The sequence below is a fragment of the Corticium candelabrum genome, chromosome 16 (genome assembly GCF_963422355.1).
Source record: "Corticium candelabrum chromosome 16, ooCorCand1.1, whole genome shotgun sequence".
NCBI lineage: Eukaryota > Metazoa > Porifera > Homoscleromorpha > Homosclerophorida > Plakinidae > Corticium > Corticium candelabrum.
The window spans coordinates 2,091,460-2,108,976 of NC_085100.1; the positions used below are offsets into that span (position 1 = coordinate 2,091,460).

Below are 17,517 nucleotides of genomic sequence, written 5' to 3' on the forward strand. Positions count from 1 at the left end.
ATAGTCTAGTGTATTGTGAGATGCATCCCTGCAATACAATAGTCTAGCATGTTGTGAGATGCATCCCTCCAATACCATAGTCTAGTATTGAGAGATGCATCCCTTCAATACAATAGTTCAGTGTATTGTGGGATGCATCTCTCCAATACAATAAATTTTTCTTTTAGCATTGTCACATAGCCATTGCAACTGTACTTGTTACACAGCATCGTTTACAGTAAAAATCTTCAACTAAATGTTTCAGAATGCGTATGAGTTCAATGAAATGTCAGTTTTTCTTCAAGAATATACCATACAGACATTTGGTAAATTAGAATCTATAGGTTGAGGCCGACTGAAACTGACTCAGTGTTGTTGAAATTTTTATACCTAGCTTGTATTGAAGGACAAGTGCACATCATGCAGCAGCGTGAATAATGGTATGTAGTGATACATACAACAATAAAATCATTAATAAAAATGCCATAAAATCAATCATTTTAGCAACAAGCTGCTGTTGACTCAATCGAGTTCAATCAAACGTCATAGTTAACGAAGGAATGCTAAACTACGATGGTACGCCATCTTTCTCCTTCTTCGCTTTTAATGCCTCACTATACCAACCCAGCTGAGTGATCAACTTCCGAGCACCCGATTCCATATGTTCATTCAGTGGTTTCCCGTCTTCGTCCAATGCCTTTGTTACGTGAGGTATCCCAAAGATATGAGGGACACTGATTGTACCGATCTCAGAGAGCAAGCAACGAAGCTGCATCGCTGCTCTCATGCCCCCATACGGCCCGGGAGAATAACAGACAATGCCACTGACTTTGTACTTATAAGAAGAGATGGGAAAGTGATCAATGAGATTGCTCAGCGCTGGTGGGATTGAGTGGTTGTATTCGGGAGAGATGACAACGATGGTGTCACTGTTTACTAGCGTTTCATTGGCTTTGACCATAGTCTCTGGGAGAGTCGTCCAGTCTTTGACAAACATCATCGATTGTCGTAGAACTGGAAGGTCCATTTCCAGAGGATCTAAAATATGGAAATCCATTAGACTATAGTTGACAAGCCATCGACAGGCTCCCAACATATTACACCCTATTACAAGCATTAGGTGCCAGGCATACCACATAATTAATATTTAAAAAATTAATTAATTAATTAAGACAATACGATGAGTGATGCATACTATCTTACTTGATTTCAACGAGTAGTGGTTTAATGTCTAATTAGATTAATGACTATGACTCAAAGAAAGGCTAATTTTCATATTGAATTAAAATTGAGTTTGACCTTGAGATTGAATACCAGCTACCACCCTCATAACAGAAGCTTTGAGACATACACTTTGACCGAAGATCATTATTTTCAAAGTGGCTTGATTTCACATGCTGTGCCAATAATCATGGGCCATGCCCATCTGTTAAATAAAGTACATGTAGATCCAGTAACCACTTAATTTAAATTTGCCATTTTTTCTTAGCACATCTCTCAACAGTGGCATAGCTCCCCCCACAGTAGGAGGGGTAAACTGGTTTTGAGGTTCATATCAACATTTTGATCAAAACTCTGTAGTACTGCCTTTACATTAACTATTACCCATTAGTGATAGTTACTTTGGTGTGTAGCAAATAACCCCCCCCCCCCCAATAGACATGTCAGGCTACGTCACTGCTCTCAACTCCCCACCAAGTCATACTCTATTGTCACAAGCAACTCTCCAAGTACTATATAATATAATACAAGATTATATTATTAGAGTTTCCTTCACTACACTACAACACTTACTCTTCCAATAGCTTTACTCTCCAAAACTGCCTGGAGACTGAAGCAACTACGAAGTGAGACAAATAGCAGAGCAAATAAGGTGACACGTAGTTGCATTATTATTATACAGGGTTACAAGCGGTCGTCAATTTTGGAGCCAAATTTGGGTGTTGCTAGCCTGTGGGAGCCCAGAGCTGTGTATATATATATATTTAATATATTCTTCTTCTATGCAAACTACCCCAAACTACCCCAAACTGCCCCAGACTACCCCAAACTACCCTACCCACCCAGTCCCTAAACATAACTACATTACAGTAACGGGAAAATCCCACAAGTCATCAAAGTCCAGGTTCAGTCTACTGTATAACAGCTTGGCATTGTACTGCCACAGTCTTACGAACAACTGTTCCATCAAATTTGAGTATGTCTGAGAGAAAGGTATGCTGTTCATTGATGAAGCTTTTGAGGCTATGGTCTTCAGCGATTCTAGACTTGAGGGAGACCAGTGTCCTAAAGTTTCTACAATGAGCGGGTAGAAATGACCACCTGCTTGAGTAACCACCCTGTCATATATATATATATATATATATATATATATATATATATATATATTGTGTCCGTACCGACAAGCTGGTCGGGCAGGAGCGAGACGGTGCCGCTCGACGACAAGGCAGAGGTTGACGTAGGCCGCGGCGAGCGCGTCCATGGCGAGCACGGCGTGCGGATTGTGGTAGCCGCCCGTCAATACGAACCGGCCGAAGGGATGGATATATATATATATATATATATATATATATATATATATAGCTCTGTGGGAGCCAAAGCCCTTGGACACCCAGAGGCTTGCTGCGCACTACTGGTAGGGTCAAGCACAGAGACTGGACTCCAGCACAGGCACACATTAGATTTTTATTTTCACTGTTAACTTGGAGCCATCTGGAGCCTTTGGCTCCATTGCCCCGGTAACAACACCCTGTGCTATATTTATACCATCAATCAAGCACGTGCTCTACAGTTAATTTGATAATTTTGATAAATTGACTAGCCGCTGAGATTCAAAACAAAGAAAACCGTTAATAAACACTGTATTAGCTATTTGATCGCTTTCACTCACACAATTTGGATAGGATCAACAGTCTACGCATCTCTACAGTCTACCATCCGATGCTAGAGCCATTACATGTCGGATGGCTACTATACTAAACAGCCTGTAGGCTGTAGACCTTGCCTTTTGGCTAGTTTATCAAGTTAGCGCTTACCAATAACTGTAACGTCGTGGCCGCTCCTTGTCAGTTGCTCGTGCACGAATTTCGACACACGCGTGCAAACGCGATTTTCACGCGCACTTCCAAGAAACATCACCACCTTGAGACTCTGTTTAGCCACTTCCTTACCTGCCATGGTGTTAACAAAAAAAGTGTGGTAGCCTCGGAGTTCCAGACCTTTTTTTATTGATATGAATGGAAGGTGTGGCGGTTCCTGGTGAGCGTCTTGGTTCTACGGAGGACTTCACTTCTGGTGGTGGGACTTACGAATGCGATGGATATGTGTATGCGTCTGTAACAGGATTTGTTAAGAAGCAGGCGTCTCAAAAGGTTGGCCAGGTAAGAAGTTAGGCGCACGCACACGCATGCGCACATGTACACACGCACGCACACACTCACGCACACACACACCTATACAAACATCTGTATTTGGCTTTTAGCCTCCCACTGTAAGGATTGTGCGAAACGAGAGTCAGCACTTGGTGTTGCCAGAGATTGGCTCTACAGTGACATGCAAGGTAAGTGTTTCTAGTTACAGCCATATTATACAAAGTTAGATTTAAAATAAATTTTAGTATTTTTGAGTATAAATTGACAGACAGACAAACAGACAGACAGACAAACAGACAGACAGACAAACAGATTGACAGACAGGCAGACAGACAGACAGACAAACAGATTGACAGACAGACAGACAGACAAACAGATGACAGACAGACAGACAGACAGATTGGCAGACAGACAGACAGACAGACAGATTGGCAGACAGACAGACAGACAGACAGATTGACAGACAGACAAACAGATTGACAGACAAACAGACAGACAGATTGACAGACAGGAAGACAGACAGACAGGCAGACAAGTATTTAATCTCAACTACTAGAGTGCGATATTTGTAGCCTCGTCCCCAAACTCTTTCATGCTAGTCTTGTCCAGTACCCGTATGACAAGCCTGGAATGTTACAAGCCTGGAATTGTCATACTGGCACCGGGCAAGACTAGAGCGAGAGTCTGGGGATGAGGCTACAATATTTGTCTCTCGCGCTTACCACAATCACTGCAGCATTCTTGGCGTCTTGCAATACTAAAAGGATAGTCTCGTTTTGTCGGTCACAGAACTCGTGCATTCGTATTCATAATGCATTGGAGCTCTGCTCGGTGCTCATTGGTACAATAAAAGTCAGACAATCACCTCATCAGGTGGTTGAGCCACATTCTTTTACACAGATACAGTACACATCACTATTGTGGTGTCTACCATAATGCTCTTAATGTACCATTTAGTGAGTAAAAGCACACAAGAATGCAGCAATTATAGGACACACTGTGAGTATCACTATATAACAACATTCTGTAGAGGGAATTGCACAACATGGATGTGTACAGTAGATAGGGCTATGCAATGACAAAGATGTCATAGTGAGCATGCCACCCATTACTGTTTACATCCACTTATAGGTCACCTCTATCAACAGTAACGTCTGCAAGGCATCTATCATCTGTGTGGGACCGGTTCATGTCAAGGACCCGTTTAGAGGAATAATCAGGTATTAGAGAAAAGGGAATAAACTGATATAAACAAGCAATGTTTCACCTGGTTCTCATCTGTGCTTGACATGACATCTGATCTAATTAGGAAGGATGATGTAAGAGCAACAGAAAAAGATAAAGTAAATATCACCCACTGTATGTACATGAGTGTTGCATAGAGTGGGTGTATGCATGTGTGCCAGGTTGAGATGTACAAGTGTTTTCGACCTGGAGATATAATCAGAGCTAAAGTGGTATTTATATACACAGATGCTCTGCCTATCTCTAACAGTAGCTGATTGAATTATTCTCTTCCTAGATCTCATTAGGCGACGCCCAATCTTACATTATGTCAACAGCAGAGAACGAGCTGGGGGTTATATTTGCAGAGAGTGAAGCTGGTGAGTGGGGATGCGACCCGCTGGGATATCGCTAATTCACAATTTGACATCAACAGGGGCGGCCATGATACCAGTCAGCTGGTGCCACATGCAGTGTCCCAAGACAAAAGTAAAGGAAAACAGGAAAGTCGCTAAAGTGCATAACTGACTATTGAACAACTGAACTATATAGCTATGTACAATGATTACTACAACTAAAGAGTCTATACAAAGACTGTGCATGGCTTCAATCATAGTCTATCACCTTCTTGTTGACACTGATTTAGTTTGTTATCGAGTCTCCAAGTAGTGGAGGTGCAACGCTGCCATAAACAATACCACCATGCTGAGTGGAACCAGCACAAACCCACAGATACTGAGATACATGAGGTCATCTGTATCCACTGCTTCCTCCACCATCAATGCCAAGTCGGTCGACTCCACGCATCCTTGTGTAAAAATATTCTTGACATCGCCGCTTCCACCCACTCTTCCGTCACACGTCTTATCTAGACAACAGGATATTGGGACGACGCATCCTCGACTGGTGCAGTTGAAGTGAATGCTTCTGTCCCAATCCTCGAATGTCTCGATACCACAACAACGAAATCGCGTCTGCGTGTAGGTAACAGGTCCGGCGTTGAACTCCGGTTGCGTATTCAGTATTACCTCATTCATTTGACTCTTCACTTCCTGTTTCACAAGATCCGCTGCGTCCATTTCTAGAGTCTCCCTATACACAAGCGCCATGAAACCCGTCGCTAAAGTCACCACGAAGAAGACAACGACGCCAGCGATGAAGAGCGCCAACAAACACGACCGCTTCCGTAAAAATCCGAGAAAACCTATCACGGCCATCAGCATTCCGAATCCTCCCGCTGCCATGGCAAGAAACGTCGGATCCTCGCTATACATCAAGTCCTTTCTCGCTTCCTTCTTCAAGTAGCGGTCTAAATCATGCTCCATTTCCTCTCCTCTCACCAGTTTTCGCCGCTCGAGGAAAGACCAGACTCCCACACCGGACAAACCCGCTGCCAAAAAGAAAAACACGAGAGGAAATACGACGCCCGAATGCTTCGCACACCGCTGGCCTCTCGTCATTGTCCTGAAAAGGACCGTCTCTCTCTTCGACGCCCGACTGCTTCCCTCTGCGAAGTGAGGCGGCATGTATGAGTGCTAGCTCACGCGTTCTCGTGACAAAAAGCGAGTTGTTGTAAAGAGAGGGAAGTAGACGTGGCCTTTTGTTGTATGGCGTCTCTCTAAGGTGAGCGGCTTTCAACACACACAGGCTGGCTTGAAAGGAAGTTTATAAGAGGGAAGTTGGCTTCCCTTGCGGTACTACGCATCACCGGAAGCGGTTGACCTGAGAGGGCGTGGCATGAAGTATCCTGCTCAATCAAATTACTCAAATTACCGGTGACGTTAGGTTACTCATATTTCGCTGCCAGTCATTGCCTGTAACAACTTATCGATTCGAACTTTTAGTGACGCGTCTAGCTCACTTGCACGTCTCTAGACTCTCCACGTACAAATTTATAGATTAGAGATAATTTAGACTAGAGATAATTTAGATTAGAGATAATCTAGATTATAGATAATGTAAAAATTAGAGAGCTACTGTAAAGGTTTTTTTCTTTTGTTGTTGTTGTATTTTCCTTTTTTACTAGACCAGGTACTCCTACGTGACAGGTGGTGTAAGTAAGCACACGTAGGTTCACATGTACTGAAATGGGAACACGCCTTGCTCTAGCACCCATGCTAGTCATGCAGCTGGATGTATGTCCATGGCCACGTGAGCGGTGGCGCACCCTCACTCCGGCACTCCTCCTTGCTAAAGATGGCTCTTGTTGTAGATTTGGGGAGTGGATTGTGTAAGGCAGGCTTCAGTACGGACGAGAAGCCACGTTATGTGTTTCCCAGTGTTGTCGGTCACTATCCTGTGTCCAAGGAGACGAGGTATGTTGGGAGGAGAGCGTCCGAGCGGATGTCTAAGCCAATTCATTTGACTTACCGAAAGCCTCTCGAGAATGGGCGGATTGTAGACTGGAATGGTGTTGAGCAATTGATAACGCATTTGTATGAGGACGTACTGGGTGGCGAACCGGATGAGCATGCCGTATTTATGACCAATTTTAGAAACATTGAAGACAGCGGGAGAGCTGCAAAGAAAGTAACAGAGGTAGTGGAACATTTCAAAGGCCATACGGACAGACGGACAGACAGACAGACAGACAGACAGACGAACAGACAGCCAGCCAACCAGCCAAACAGATTGACCGACCAACTATATATATTTAAAGATAATATTTAACAAAAATACTGATGGACTGAAAACGGATGAATCAAACACAGAGGACATGACCTTATATGCTGAAGTCCAGCATCTACTTTCAGATTCTCTTTGAGACATTCAATGTTCCTGCTGTCTACATTCCACCATCGTCTGCCTCTCTCTGTCTGCACGCTCTAGGTAAGACGGATGGTCTTGTTATCGAGTTGGGAGATGGTGTCAACTACATCACGCCTCATTTCGATGGCCACCAGCTTCCTAGTCGTTCGTCGATGGTATCAGGAGGAGAAATAACCGAATTCTTGGCTCATCTTCTGAACTTAAAAGGACACTCGTTCTACACATCTTATGACCTAGAGTTGGTCCGTCAGCTGAAGGAATCGCATGCAGGTGTTTCTCTTAACATTGAAGAAGATGAGGTGTTACTCTCAGACTCGGATAATCAGCCTGAGTATACATTTGCTGATGGACGTACTGTAAAGCTTGGAGATGAAATTCTGAAGTGCACAGAAATTTTGTTTGAACCGCATGGATTTGGCAGCTTTGGCCACGATGTCAAGGGAATTCATGAACTGGCAGCAGAATGCATCACAGAGTTGCCAACCCAAGAAATCCACGATGCACTATCGTCCAATATTATTCTGTGTGGAGGTACAACAATGCTGCCTGGTCTAAAGGAGAGGCTCGAAGCCGATCTCCTTCCTAAAGTAGCCGCATTTGAAGGCACAAAAATAATTGCACCAGCTAACCGAGATCACCTCGCTTGGCATGGTGCTGCCGTCTACGCCTCTCGAGATGATTTTCCTGATGCTTGTGTTACTCGGGCAAAGTATGATGAGATGGGGGCTACATGCATAGCTGATTGCAAATAGCCAAATTCAGAAACAACTTGATCTATTTTGAAATCAATAATTAGTAAAGAGATGGACAGAAGCAACAGCAAACGTACTGCAATGTCGTAATCAAATTATGTTACAAATAAAACGTTTATTGTAGGAAGCTGTGATGTGACTCTCTTACATCTTGAAATATCTAAAGATCTAAACAATTGTGAATAAATTAACTTAAGCATATTAACCAGCAGTTCCAGTGCTCGTACCTTGATTTCATGGTCATCTGAGGCAGTGAGGAGGTAATCATGATGGAGTACAATTGCATTAACAGCACCTTCGTGACGTTTAAGGGACTGAATAGGAAGCATATTCTCCAAGTTCCACAACTACACAAAAACCAGAACAATTGAAACAAAGGCCAATAACCACCATTTATTGAATAAATATTTGTATTTATCACATTTAATTAGTTATTTTATGTTAATATTAATGAGATTACAGACTTTACCTGGACAGTTGTATCTATTGAACTTGAGAAAAGATAACGTCCTGACAGTGAAACAGTAAGAGATGTTATCGTACTGATGTGACCCATTAATGCCCTGATGTGCTGATGTGTGTTGATATCATACACATGCAAATTCTGGTTATAAGTTCCTACACACAAATCAATTTAGAATAAATAGAAATACTACAGACAATTGTTTGTATTGTATTGCTTTGCTTCTCTACTTGCTTGTCACTGATGTGTCTAAGACACGAGTACAGTGAACTGGTGTGTGTGTGTGTGTGTGTGTGTGTGTGTGTGTGTGTGTGTGTGTGTGTGTGTGTGTGTGTGTGTGTGTGTGTGTGTGTGTGTGTGTGTGTGTGTGTGTGTGTGTGTGTGTGTGTGTGTGTGTGTGTGTGTGTGTGTGTGTGTGTGTGTGTGTGTGTGTGTGTGTGTGTGTGTGTGTGTGTGTGTGTGTGTGTGTGTGTGTGTGTGTGTGTGTGTGTGTGTGTGTGTGTGTGTGTGTGTGTGTGTGTGTGTGTGTGTGTGTGTGTGTGTGTGTGTGTGTGTGTGTGTGTGTGTGTGTGTGTGTGTGTGTGTTGTACCTGCTATAATATATTGTCTTGTGACGGCCAATGAATACACAGAGCCATAGGAAGTATCCAGCTTTCCACAGAGTGAAAATTCTCCTGACGTCTCCCATACATGGATCGTATTATGTGACCCACTATACACTTTCTCCTGAATGTAACACAGTATCGTAAGACTCTCCGCAAAAGCACAGTTTATGTCAACAAACCTTCCTGTCTCCAACTGCTAGGGCTCTGACCCAATGATTCAATCCAGTAATTGTGTAAAGATGCTCCAGGGTTGCTGCTTTCCAAACCTAAAACCATCAGCAGACATTACAACAGTCAATGTACTAACGAGATTCATTACAACATACAAACATGATCACAGAAACTAGAGAAAATTACTAATTAAGACAAACTGGGTATATGACAACGTCTAGCATTATAATCGATTTGACTATGTACTACTAGTGTATTTGAGTGTGTAATTAGTTGTCTCATTGGTGTAATAGAGTAGAGATATAATAATGGTTGCAATACCTTGACTTGAGCTAGAGCTGCACTGAAAAGATGTGGTCCTGCGACAACCAGAGCACTGACAATGTTGTCATGAGCATTCTTCAATCACAGATGAACATATATTCATTACAGTAATTATTATTGTTACAGTAGAGTGCCACTTATCCAAACAGGTTACAACATGAGGATGTTCAGATATTATGATAACTATTAAACCCTAGGACGTTAAGATATTCAGGGGTGGCCAAGTTCGGATAAGGCTGGTACCTTTGTGTGGCACCAGGAATGAATCCTGGTGCCCAACGGAAATGACACACCCACATTGATCCACCTGTACAAAACTGATTTGAGGCTGCATACCTACCCACATACAGTGTGGAAAATAACGGTAGGACATAGGACAATGTCCCACCAAACGCATTGTTTGTCTGACCAAATACTGCACCAGTTTTGGGACTTGTTTGGACAAATATCCACCCGTACGCATATATGATAGTGTAAACCTTGTCTCTTCGCACGTGATGGCCAATGGTGTAATTTCATGAATTTACGTGCCTCCTAGCATGCTTTATTCAGAGAACCTCAGCTGCCTTTAACACCATTTCTCTCTTGAAAGTTGGTTGTAAAAAATTACATGCAAAATGGCTGCAGTAGGGGAGGCACTTAATTATACATGCAAGACCATACAAGAATGTCCTACTAAGGCTCAGTTTGTCCGAGCCAAAATAATTCCCTATTTTCCACATTGCACATAGAACATACACACATATGTACATGCATACACACATACATACATGAGTATGTATGTATGCATGTATCATCATGATACATGCATGCATCACCGCCTTTAGTCAGTCCTGATGTTACCATCTACTTGAGTGGCTTCAAGCTGTGGTGCCAAATCTTTGCTTGCTTGGTGCCCAAGACCAACCTCTGGTGCTACCTGTGACACTAGCCTCGTCCCCAGGCGTTCATCTCACTCCTCCGTACAGCGCCACAGCCTCTGGCCGACGAGTGAGGCAGTGACGTCAACTTAGTCATGTGACGCACGAGCGCTTGGGACAAGGCTACTGTGGCATCATAGTGCCAGTTGGCCACCCCTGAAATTATGATAAGTGATATTTTTTGATAACCAGTACGAACTACAGGTGGCTATCATAAAATGGGTAACATATAGCTATCCACAATTATCATAGCAAGACTGGACAGTTGCCTCAATTATCATCCATACTTATGCAAGACTTCACTAATTTTTGTTTGTACACGTACAATACTATGGTTTTTGTGATTTTGTGATCTCCACTGATTTTGTGGCCACATGATGACATGGAGTGTGTGAACTGTGAAGATAACTTTTAGCGTGTTTAGATAAGTGACACCCTGCTGTGTTACTTATAGTATAAAAATGGTAGTAAACATGCACACCAACACAAAATACTTTTCAATGAAATCATTATTGGCTAAATATGATGCACCTCGACCACTTTGTTTTCTTCCAGTGATTCTAGTTTCCATGACCGGATGCTCAAATCTGCGCCAGCACTGAATAAGCAGCCGATCCCAATGACTAATGAATGAATCTGTGTGAAGACATACAGCAAATATTAAATTTGTATGGAGAAGTAGTAGAGCAAAAGCTTGACAGTACATTATGTCATAACAAACAGACAGACAGACGGACAGATAGACAGACAGACAGACAGACAGACATAAATAGTTGTAGGTAGAACCAAGCCCTATTGGCTTGGGTAGTATTTAGTTGCTTTGCTTAGATGGTGTATAATAGTTCAATGTTTGAAAATATATGTATTGACAGACAGACAGACAGTTTTGGTTGTAGTAGCATTCATTTATGAAAATATATGAAAAGACAGACAGACAGACAGACAGACAGACAGACAGACAGACAGACAGACAGACAGACAGACAGACAGACAGACAGACAGACAGACTGTGGGTCTAATTGATATATAACGGACTTTCGTATCTATATCTTGTAATAGTTCATATGTATGAAATATAAAGATTTAACAGACAGACAGACAGACAGACAGACAGACAGACAGGTTTGGTTGTAACAGCATTCATTTATGAAAATATATGAAAAAGACAGACAGACAGACAGACAGACAAATAGCATTCATTTATGAAAATATATGAAAAAGACAGACAGACAGACAGACAGACAGACAGACAGACAGACAGACAGACAGACAGACAGACAAACAAATAGCATTCATTTATGAAAATATATGAAAAAGACAGACAGACAGACAGACAAACATAAATACTTGTAGTCGGAAGCATAAATTGGGCATAACTGAGATTAGTAATATACACATACTGTATTAGTGTGGCCTTGCAGTGTGTGTATACATCCTCGTTTGAGAGCATCCATATCCCAAACTCGAATAGTTGCATCTCGACTACCACTGTACAAACGCTGACCTTTAGCCACCATAGAGAAAATGCCATTTCCATGGCCTCTAACAAAACAAACACTAACTTTAACCATTTCAGCACTCATTACCCTAACAACTTGTATACCTGAAAGTTCCTATGCATTTGAATGTGAAAGGCATCGTCCATGACTCAACCTTTGGGGCAATACGTCTGGGCATAACATCAGTGAGTTGACTGACAGACTGAGTGGAGGTAGGTGGTGAGGGAGTTACATTAGGTTCGATCTCTGTTGACCCGCTGCCCTTCATAGTCACACTGAGAGATGCTGAACGATTGTGTCCCCGAACACGGCGATTGCCTACTAAACACGCACAATGCACTACAAAAATAAGTAAAGTACATTACAAGTAAATTTCGTAAATAGCATTGTATAACCTCACTCGTGTGTGTGTGTGTGTGTGTGTGTGCGCACGCGCGTGCGTGCATGCATGCATACCACCATGCTTCCCTGTCCACCTTATTTAGAAGTTCGTCTGTACAAAATTTACAGCACAAACGAAAGCCATAACAGACCGTAAAAGAAGAAAATTGTGTGGGGAAAAATTCGTGCAATCGCAGTTCATCGCACGATTAAATTCGACACAAAAGTTTTTCCTTGCGCATGCTCAGTACCAAAACACTTGCTAGCCTCATCCCTACTAACGCACACTGGCTTATGACCCAGACAATGCCAGCCACACGACGTGTCAGCTACAGTGTCTAAAAGTCTATCTTAAACTATGTCAAGAGCAAATCTTCACAAGACAGGGGAGTGTCTGTGCCACACATATCTGGCAGTAAATCCACCAGCGACATAACTGTTGCCAACAGAGAGGTGGACAAAAAGGACTTATTATCACACAAATCAATTCCGCACTAATAGTGATGTCCTCTGACATCACACGACTTTATTCCTGCACAACTATCTTCTTGCCATTCTGTAAGTATAATCTGTTTTGTGTTTATCTTAATTCACAAACAAGATTTCTACCAAACAGCATAAACAAGGTAGTACCAATTGGACTGCTTGTCTGGAGATTTCCTACATGCACATTCGTCCTGGCTAGTAGCTCATTAACTTGACTGACAAGCTTTACGTTTTGCTGATGGAGATCACCAACACTTCTACAAACAAACGCACCAATCCAAGTATTATAGATAACAAATAGCAGCATGAACAATGACGATACAAAGACCCAAGTACGCTGCTTTACGGTCATACTTTTCTTGCTGTTTAAGCTGTGTCTGTGCCAAGCTCATTTTCTCTTCGAGTGTTGACACTTTGTCAGTCAAAGCACGTAAGGTGTGCACCAACTGTTCGCAAATGTCTCGTAAGTGTTTCACCTAAAACAAAAAATTGAGTGCTAAAACTCACTGTGGCAGTTTGAGCAAAGAATACCCATGGGTAAATAAAAATTATTTATAACATCATAAGATTAATATTACGCCGTGGCTTAGTGGTTAGCGACAATGGCTACCACTCCACGGTTTAGGGGTTCCAACCCCAGTGATTCTTTCTCATGTTTCTCTAGCTTTATCCACGAGACGATGACTCGTTTCAGTCGTTGGGGAGTTTCTGTGGTCTGGTGAACGGTCTGTTGATGATGACGTTCACTGCTTTCCTGGTAGTCATTGATATCCACTAGGCATGCTGTTCACGAGTTCGCAGTCACTATAATGCCTGCAATCTATATCGAATTGGCTAGTCATTGATCGTCGTGTGGACTACACAGAAACATGTACCCAGCTGAGCTCACCTGCCGGGTTGGTGGGCGACCAGATGGGAGTAAAGACCTCACCTGCCCATCATGGAGGGCATAGTGACACACTACAGTACATATTCTGCAGTTACACTATGACCTGCAAAACTCATTGACAATTGACTATATTTATTATAAGTTTTGATGCGGTTATGAATAGATTAATGTTACTGATTTACCTCAGCATTGTGAGCTTTATCTACTTTAATGCCCCGAAAACCACAAGTTGGTTTGTGCTGGTCAACTTCGACTGCTTGGCCACGAAACTGACATCCTACCAACAAAAATGACTATATTAACTAGAAGAAGAGAAGAAACAAAGATGGATAGATAAACAGATAAATCCGCATTATTGATGAGATGGTAGGCATTCATTGACAATCAGACAACTAGAGACAGACAAACAAAGACAGTGGGAAAAAAACAGAGATACACAGAAAAACAGTCAAAAGAAGTCGCACAGAAGCAAGAATGAGCAGAAACAGACAGAAAACAGTTACACAGACAGAAAACAGTCACACAGACAGGAAACAGTCACACAGACAGAGAACAGTCACACAGACAGAGAACAGTCACACAGACAGAGAACAGTCACACAGACAGAGAACAGTCACACTGACAGAGAACAGTCACACAGACAGAGAAAAAGTCACACAGACAGAAAACAGTCACACAGACAGAAAAGTCACAGATTACAACACAATAAACAATCTTCAATAAACATCTAGAGAGACATATGATCCGTATGCACACAGCATTTACACGTTAGTAATCTATAGCAAAGCTTGATAGCCACATAGTAGTCAACACAGACTGATTCCTAGTTTACCTGACTCTTTAAATGGACAAGGCATATTGTTGCAATACATCATGTGATCAGCCAGATCTTTTTGTCTTAGCTTTCCACAGTAGTTGGAGCCATTTGGGCAAGGAATGAGAGCAAACTCACAAGAATCCTCGTGCTGATCTCTATTGCCCAAGACAATAACTTCTGGGCATCCACCATCATCGACAACAAAGTCTTCTTCCGAATCAGCCCGAGTCAAAGCGTGACAGCAATAAATTTGAAGTTCGTCCACTTGACCTTGAATAGCTCGATTCAAAACCAAGCTGTTACTCTGTTATAACCAGCACCACAAGAAGGAAATGATCAGCAAAACTAAAGCATTTTACAATTTGCCTTGTATGAATCAGATTGTTTTCTGGTTAACGGCATTCGTGTTTGTCCTACTGGTTGTCTGTCTGTCGTCTCAGTGTCTGTCTGTCTGTCTATCTGTCCATCTACACATCGAGTTTTGCATTTATGTTAATCAACAAACGCACAGACATCCAGCCATCTGTTTAGTTGTTTGACTTCATCCGGTTGTCATTTTGTTTGACATCAACAGTTTGAGTTAATAGTTATCAATATGGCAATTAAAGACGACATCAGCAAAACAGCAGGTGAAAATGAAAAGGTTCAAAACTCACTTATAAAAATGCAACTTAAAGCAAGTCATATTAATCTTGCTGTTTCTCGGGTGTGAATACGCAACACAACAAAAGGAAAAACAATGTTTCAGATAAACTATAATTAAATATCAAAACTAAAATATAAATTAATTACTTCCTGACGTGAAGGACTTTGTGTTTAACTATTACATTTAAAGCGTAAATTGAATAAGGCAGTTGCATAGGACACTGGCTTATCGCCACACCTTCTCTCCTGTGTGTCCACTGTGCAGCTGTATTTCACTCCCTTTGTCATATTATGTACACCCTTTGCACTACACGGTGTCAACGTTAGAGCTACAAGCATACCTCAACCGTAGTTTGATCGATAGGACATATCTTTGGCTTGTTTTCTTGATCATATTCTGCACATCGACGGCAAAATGTGTGTCCACACAGCACTGATATGACCGGGTCTAAGAATACTCTTTGGCACACTGGACAGCATAGAGACTGCGAAGGATCGTCAACATACTTCGTCGGTTTTTCCATTGCGGATAACCAAGCACCCGGATAGCCACACCCCCGAACATGACTGACGAAGAGAGCGAATTTCTCCTTCCCAAAAGATGCCTTGATTTTCTGAATAAGTGGCGTTACTGTGCTTCAGCTTACAATCAATTTCATCAGTACTACATATTTGGAAGATTCAAGAATTGCAGTCAAATCAAAACTAATTTCAAGAATTGTGTCAAATGGAGGACGTTTAAGTCTGAAGAGGCTAAGGTTGCTTTAATAGAGGCTTTGAAAAGAGAGAAAAGTGAAGATATGAGGCTCGATGGACTCAATGACGTGGAGCCTGTATGGGATGTGAGGACTGAACCACCTAGAGAATGGAACGATGATGTTGAAGGGAACGATGACGTCGAAGGGACGACTGCTGACACATAGTTTGTATGTAAAAGCACAGTATGAAAGATTTATTTTCTTTCGAATCCCAACTAAATTATGCATATGTAATAGATGGTTTTCCAGGCTATAGACTAGCAGACTTTCTCCTGGGTGTTTTATTTCAGACAGCCTAGAGAATTTGCTGTAAATGATGTAGAACAAATGTCTCGGATTGCAGCAGCAGTTAATTTAATTGTCTGAAAAAGCATTTATTTTAGCTTAGACTTTCTACTATTCAAGTCAACAGCCAATAGATATCTACATCTATAGTAAAGTCTGGACTCCAAGGACAGTTGCAATGAAAATCAAAACTTAGCATTGGGAAAGTTGATGATGAGTTTCATGTACCGTCTAATTGTCACATCCAACGCTCGATTGCACTCCAAGTTCAAAACACAACGGGTAGACGTTAGTGGCGACGTTGTTCAAATCAGAGGCATCATATTTGATATGGACGGCACTCTCACCGAACCCGTGCTAGACTTTAAAGAAATCCGTCGACAATTGCAGATTCCGCAGGGCGCAGACATTCTACATTATATCGACAGTCTGACTTGTCAGTCAGAACGGAATGAATTGCATTCGAAGCTTGAAGAGTTTGAAGCACGCGCAGCCGGTCAGCTAACGCTACAACAAGGACTGAGAGAGCTTCTTTTGTTTTCTTCTGAAAAAGGTGTAAAGAGGGCATTGGTAACGCGCAATAGCCAGGATGGCATAGCAGCGTTTCTGAAAAAGCTTGGCAGTCTGACTTCATGCAATGAAATCTTCACGCACGTAATGTATAAATAATAATTAATTAATTAAACATAATATATAGTAAATTAATAAAAGTATGTATACTGTAGCAACTGTTTATTGTATTCATACAGATGTTGGGTCGAGAATTCATTCCACCAAAACCCGATCCAGCACCAATCTTACACATATGTACTGAATGGGGATTCGATCCAGCCCAAGTTGTGACTGTAGGTGACTCTATTGATGACATGCTAGCAGGAAAACGGGCTGGGACAGGTCAGCCAATTGATTCATCTGACACGATGCATGATCTTGTAAACGATCTTATTTATGATTCGTTACAGTAACTGTGCTGGTGGAGAATGGAAAACACAACGAATCTGCTAGACAGTGGAGTGATGTACATTTACAGTCATTAAAAGACGTATCTATATTATTTCAGTCAGTCTTTGATATCACAAGACAATCAGATTAGATTGAGATAATGATATTTGAGTTTAGAGCACGTCACGTGGTGTACGTACCGTACTTGTCTACTGTCCGGTCCCTTGCCCTACATTT

At 41.9% G+C, this 17,517-nt stretch overlaps 7 protein-coding genes across 7 annotated transcripts; 4 read left to right on the forward strand and 3 right to left on the reverse strand.

The window, feature by feature from the left end:
* Window positions 1–351: 351 nt before the first annotated feature.
* LOC134192137 (uncharacterized) lies at window positions 352–3,188 on the reverse strand. The gene is made up of 2 exons (XM_062660830.1): window positions 3,015–3,188; window positions 352–1,017 (listed from the first exon to the last, which is right to left on the reverse strand). Exons 1-2 carry the CDS (start codon window positions 3,154–3,156, stop codon window positions 548–550), a joined length of 612 nt encoding a protein of 203 aa, XP_062516814.1. The 5' UTR covers window positions 3,157–3,188; the 3' UTR covers window positions 352–547.
* Window positions 3,189–3,215: 27 nt separating this feature from the next.
* On the forward strand, window positions 3,216–5,166 carry LOC134191933 (exosome complex component CSL4-like). The gene is made up of 7 exons (XM_062660581.1): window positions 3,216–3,359; window positions 3,461–3,538; window positions 4,482–4,570; window positions 4,660–4,693; window positions 4,757–4,807; window positions 4,873–4,954; window positions 5,011–5,166. Exons 1-7 carry the CDS (start codon window positions 3,216–3,218, stop codon window positions 5,100–5,102), a joined length of 570 nt encoding a protein of 189 aa, XP_062516565.1. The 3' UTR covers window positions 5,103–5,166.
* LOC134191931 (tetraspanin-5-like) lies at window positions 5,087–6,250 on the reverse strand. The gene has a single exon (XM_062660580.1). It carries the CDS (start codon window positions 6,098–6,100, stop codon window positions 5,225–5,227), a length of 876 nt encoding a protein of 291 aa, XP_062516564.1. The 5' UTR covers window positions 6,101–6,250; the 3' UTR covers window positions 5,087–5,224.
* A 468-nt stretch (window positions 6,251–6,718) lies between these two features.
* Window positions 6,719–8,101, forward strand: LOC134192125 (actin, plasmodial isoform-like). Its single transcript, XM_062660818.1, has 2 exons — window positions 6,719–7,112; window positions 7,328–8,101. The coding sequence occupies exons 1-2, from the start codon at window positions 6,771–6,773 to the stop codon at window positions 8,093–8,095; spliced, it is 1,110 nt and encodes a 369-aa protein (XP_062516802.1). The 5' UTR covers window positions 6,719–6,770; the 3' UTR covers window positions 8,096–8,101.
* Window positions 8,102–8,129: 28 nt separating this feature from the next.
* Window positions 8,130–15,849, reverse strand: LOC134192464 (E3 ubiquitin-protein ligase TRAF7-like; the record flags this gene model as incomplete). The annotated part of the gene is made up of 14 exons (XM_062661203.1): window positions 8,130–8,263; window positions 8,323–8,442; window positions 8,565–8,713; window positions 9,149–9,284; window positions 9,343–9,429; window positions 9,656–9,733; window positions 11,110–11,214; window positions 11,979–12,120; window positions 12,182–12,398; window positions 13,092–13,201; window positions 13,299–13,420; window positions 14,016–14,110; window positions 14,666–14,954; window positions 15,637–15,849. Coding segments are annotated over 14 exons (1,887 nt in total), but the record flags the coding sequence as incomplete, so codon positions are not given.
* A 1-nt stretch (window position 15,850) lies between these two features.
* LOC134192127 (UPF0545 protein C22orf39 homolog) lies at window positions 15,851–16,390 on the forward strand. Its single transcript, XM_062660820.1, has one exon. It carries the CDS (start codon window positions 15,859–15,861, stop codon window positions 16,216–16,218), a length of 360 nt encoding a protein of 119 aa, XP_062516804.1. The 5' UTR covers window positions 15,851–15,858; the 3' UTR covers window positions 16,219–16,390.
* A 126-nt stretch (window positions 16,391–16,516) lies between these two features.
* Window positions 16,517–17,471, forward strand: LOC134192126 (uncharacterized). Its single transcript, XM_062660819.1, has 3 exons — window positions 16,517–16,992; window positions 17,088–17,232; window positions 17,301–17,471. The coding sequence occupies exons 1-3, from the start codon at window positions 16,549–16,551 to the stop codon at window positions 17,429–17,431; spliced, it is 720 nt and encodes a 239-aa protein (XP_062516803.1). The 5' UTR covers window positions 16,517–16,548; the 3' UTR covers window positions 17,432–17,471.
* The last annotated feature ends 46 nt before the right edge of the window (window positions 17,472–17,517 follow it).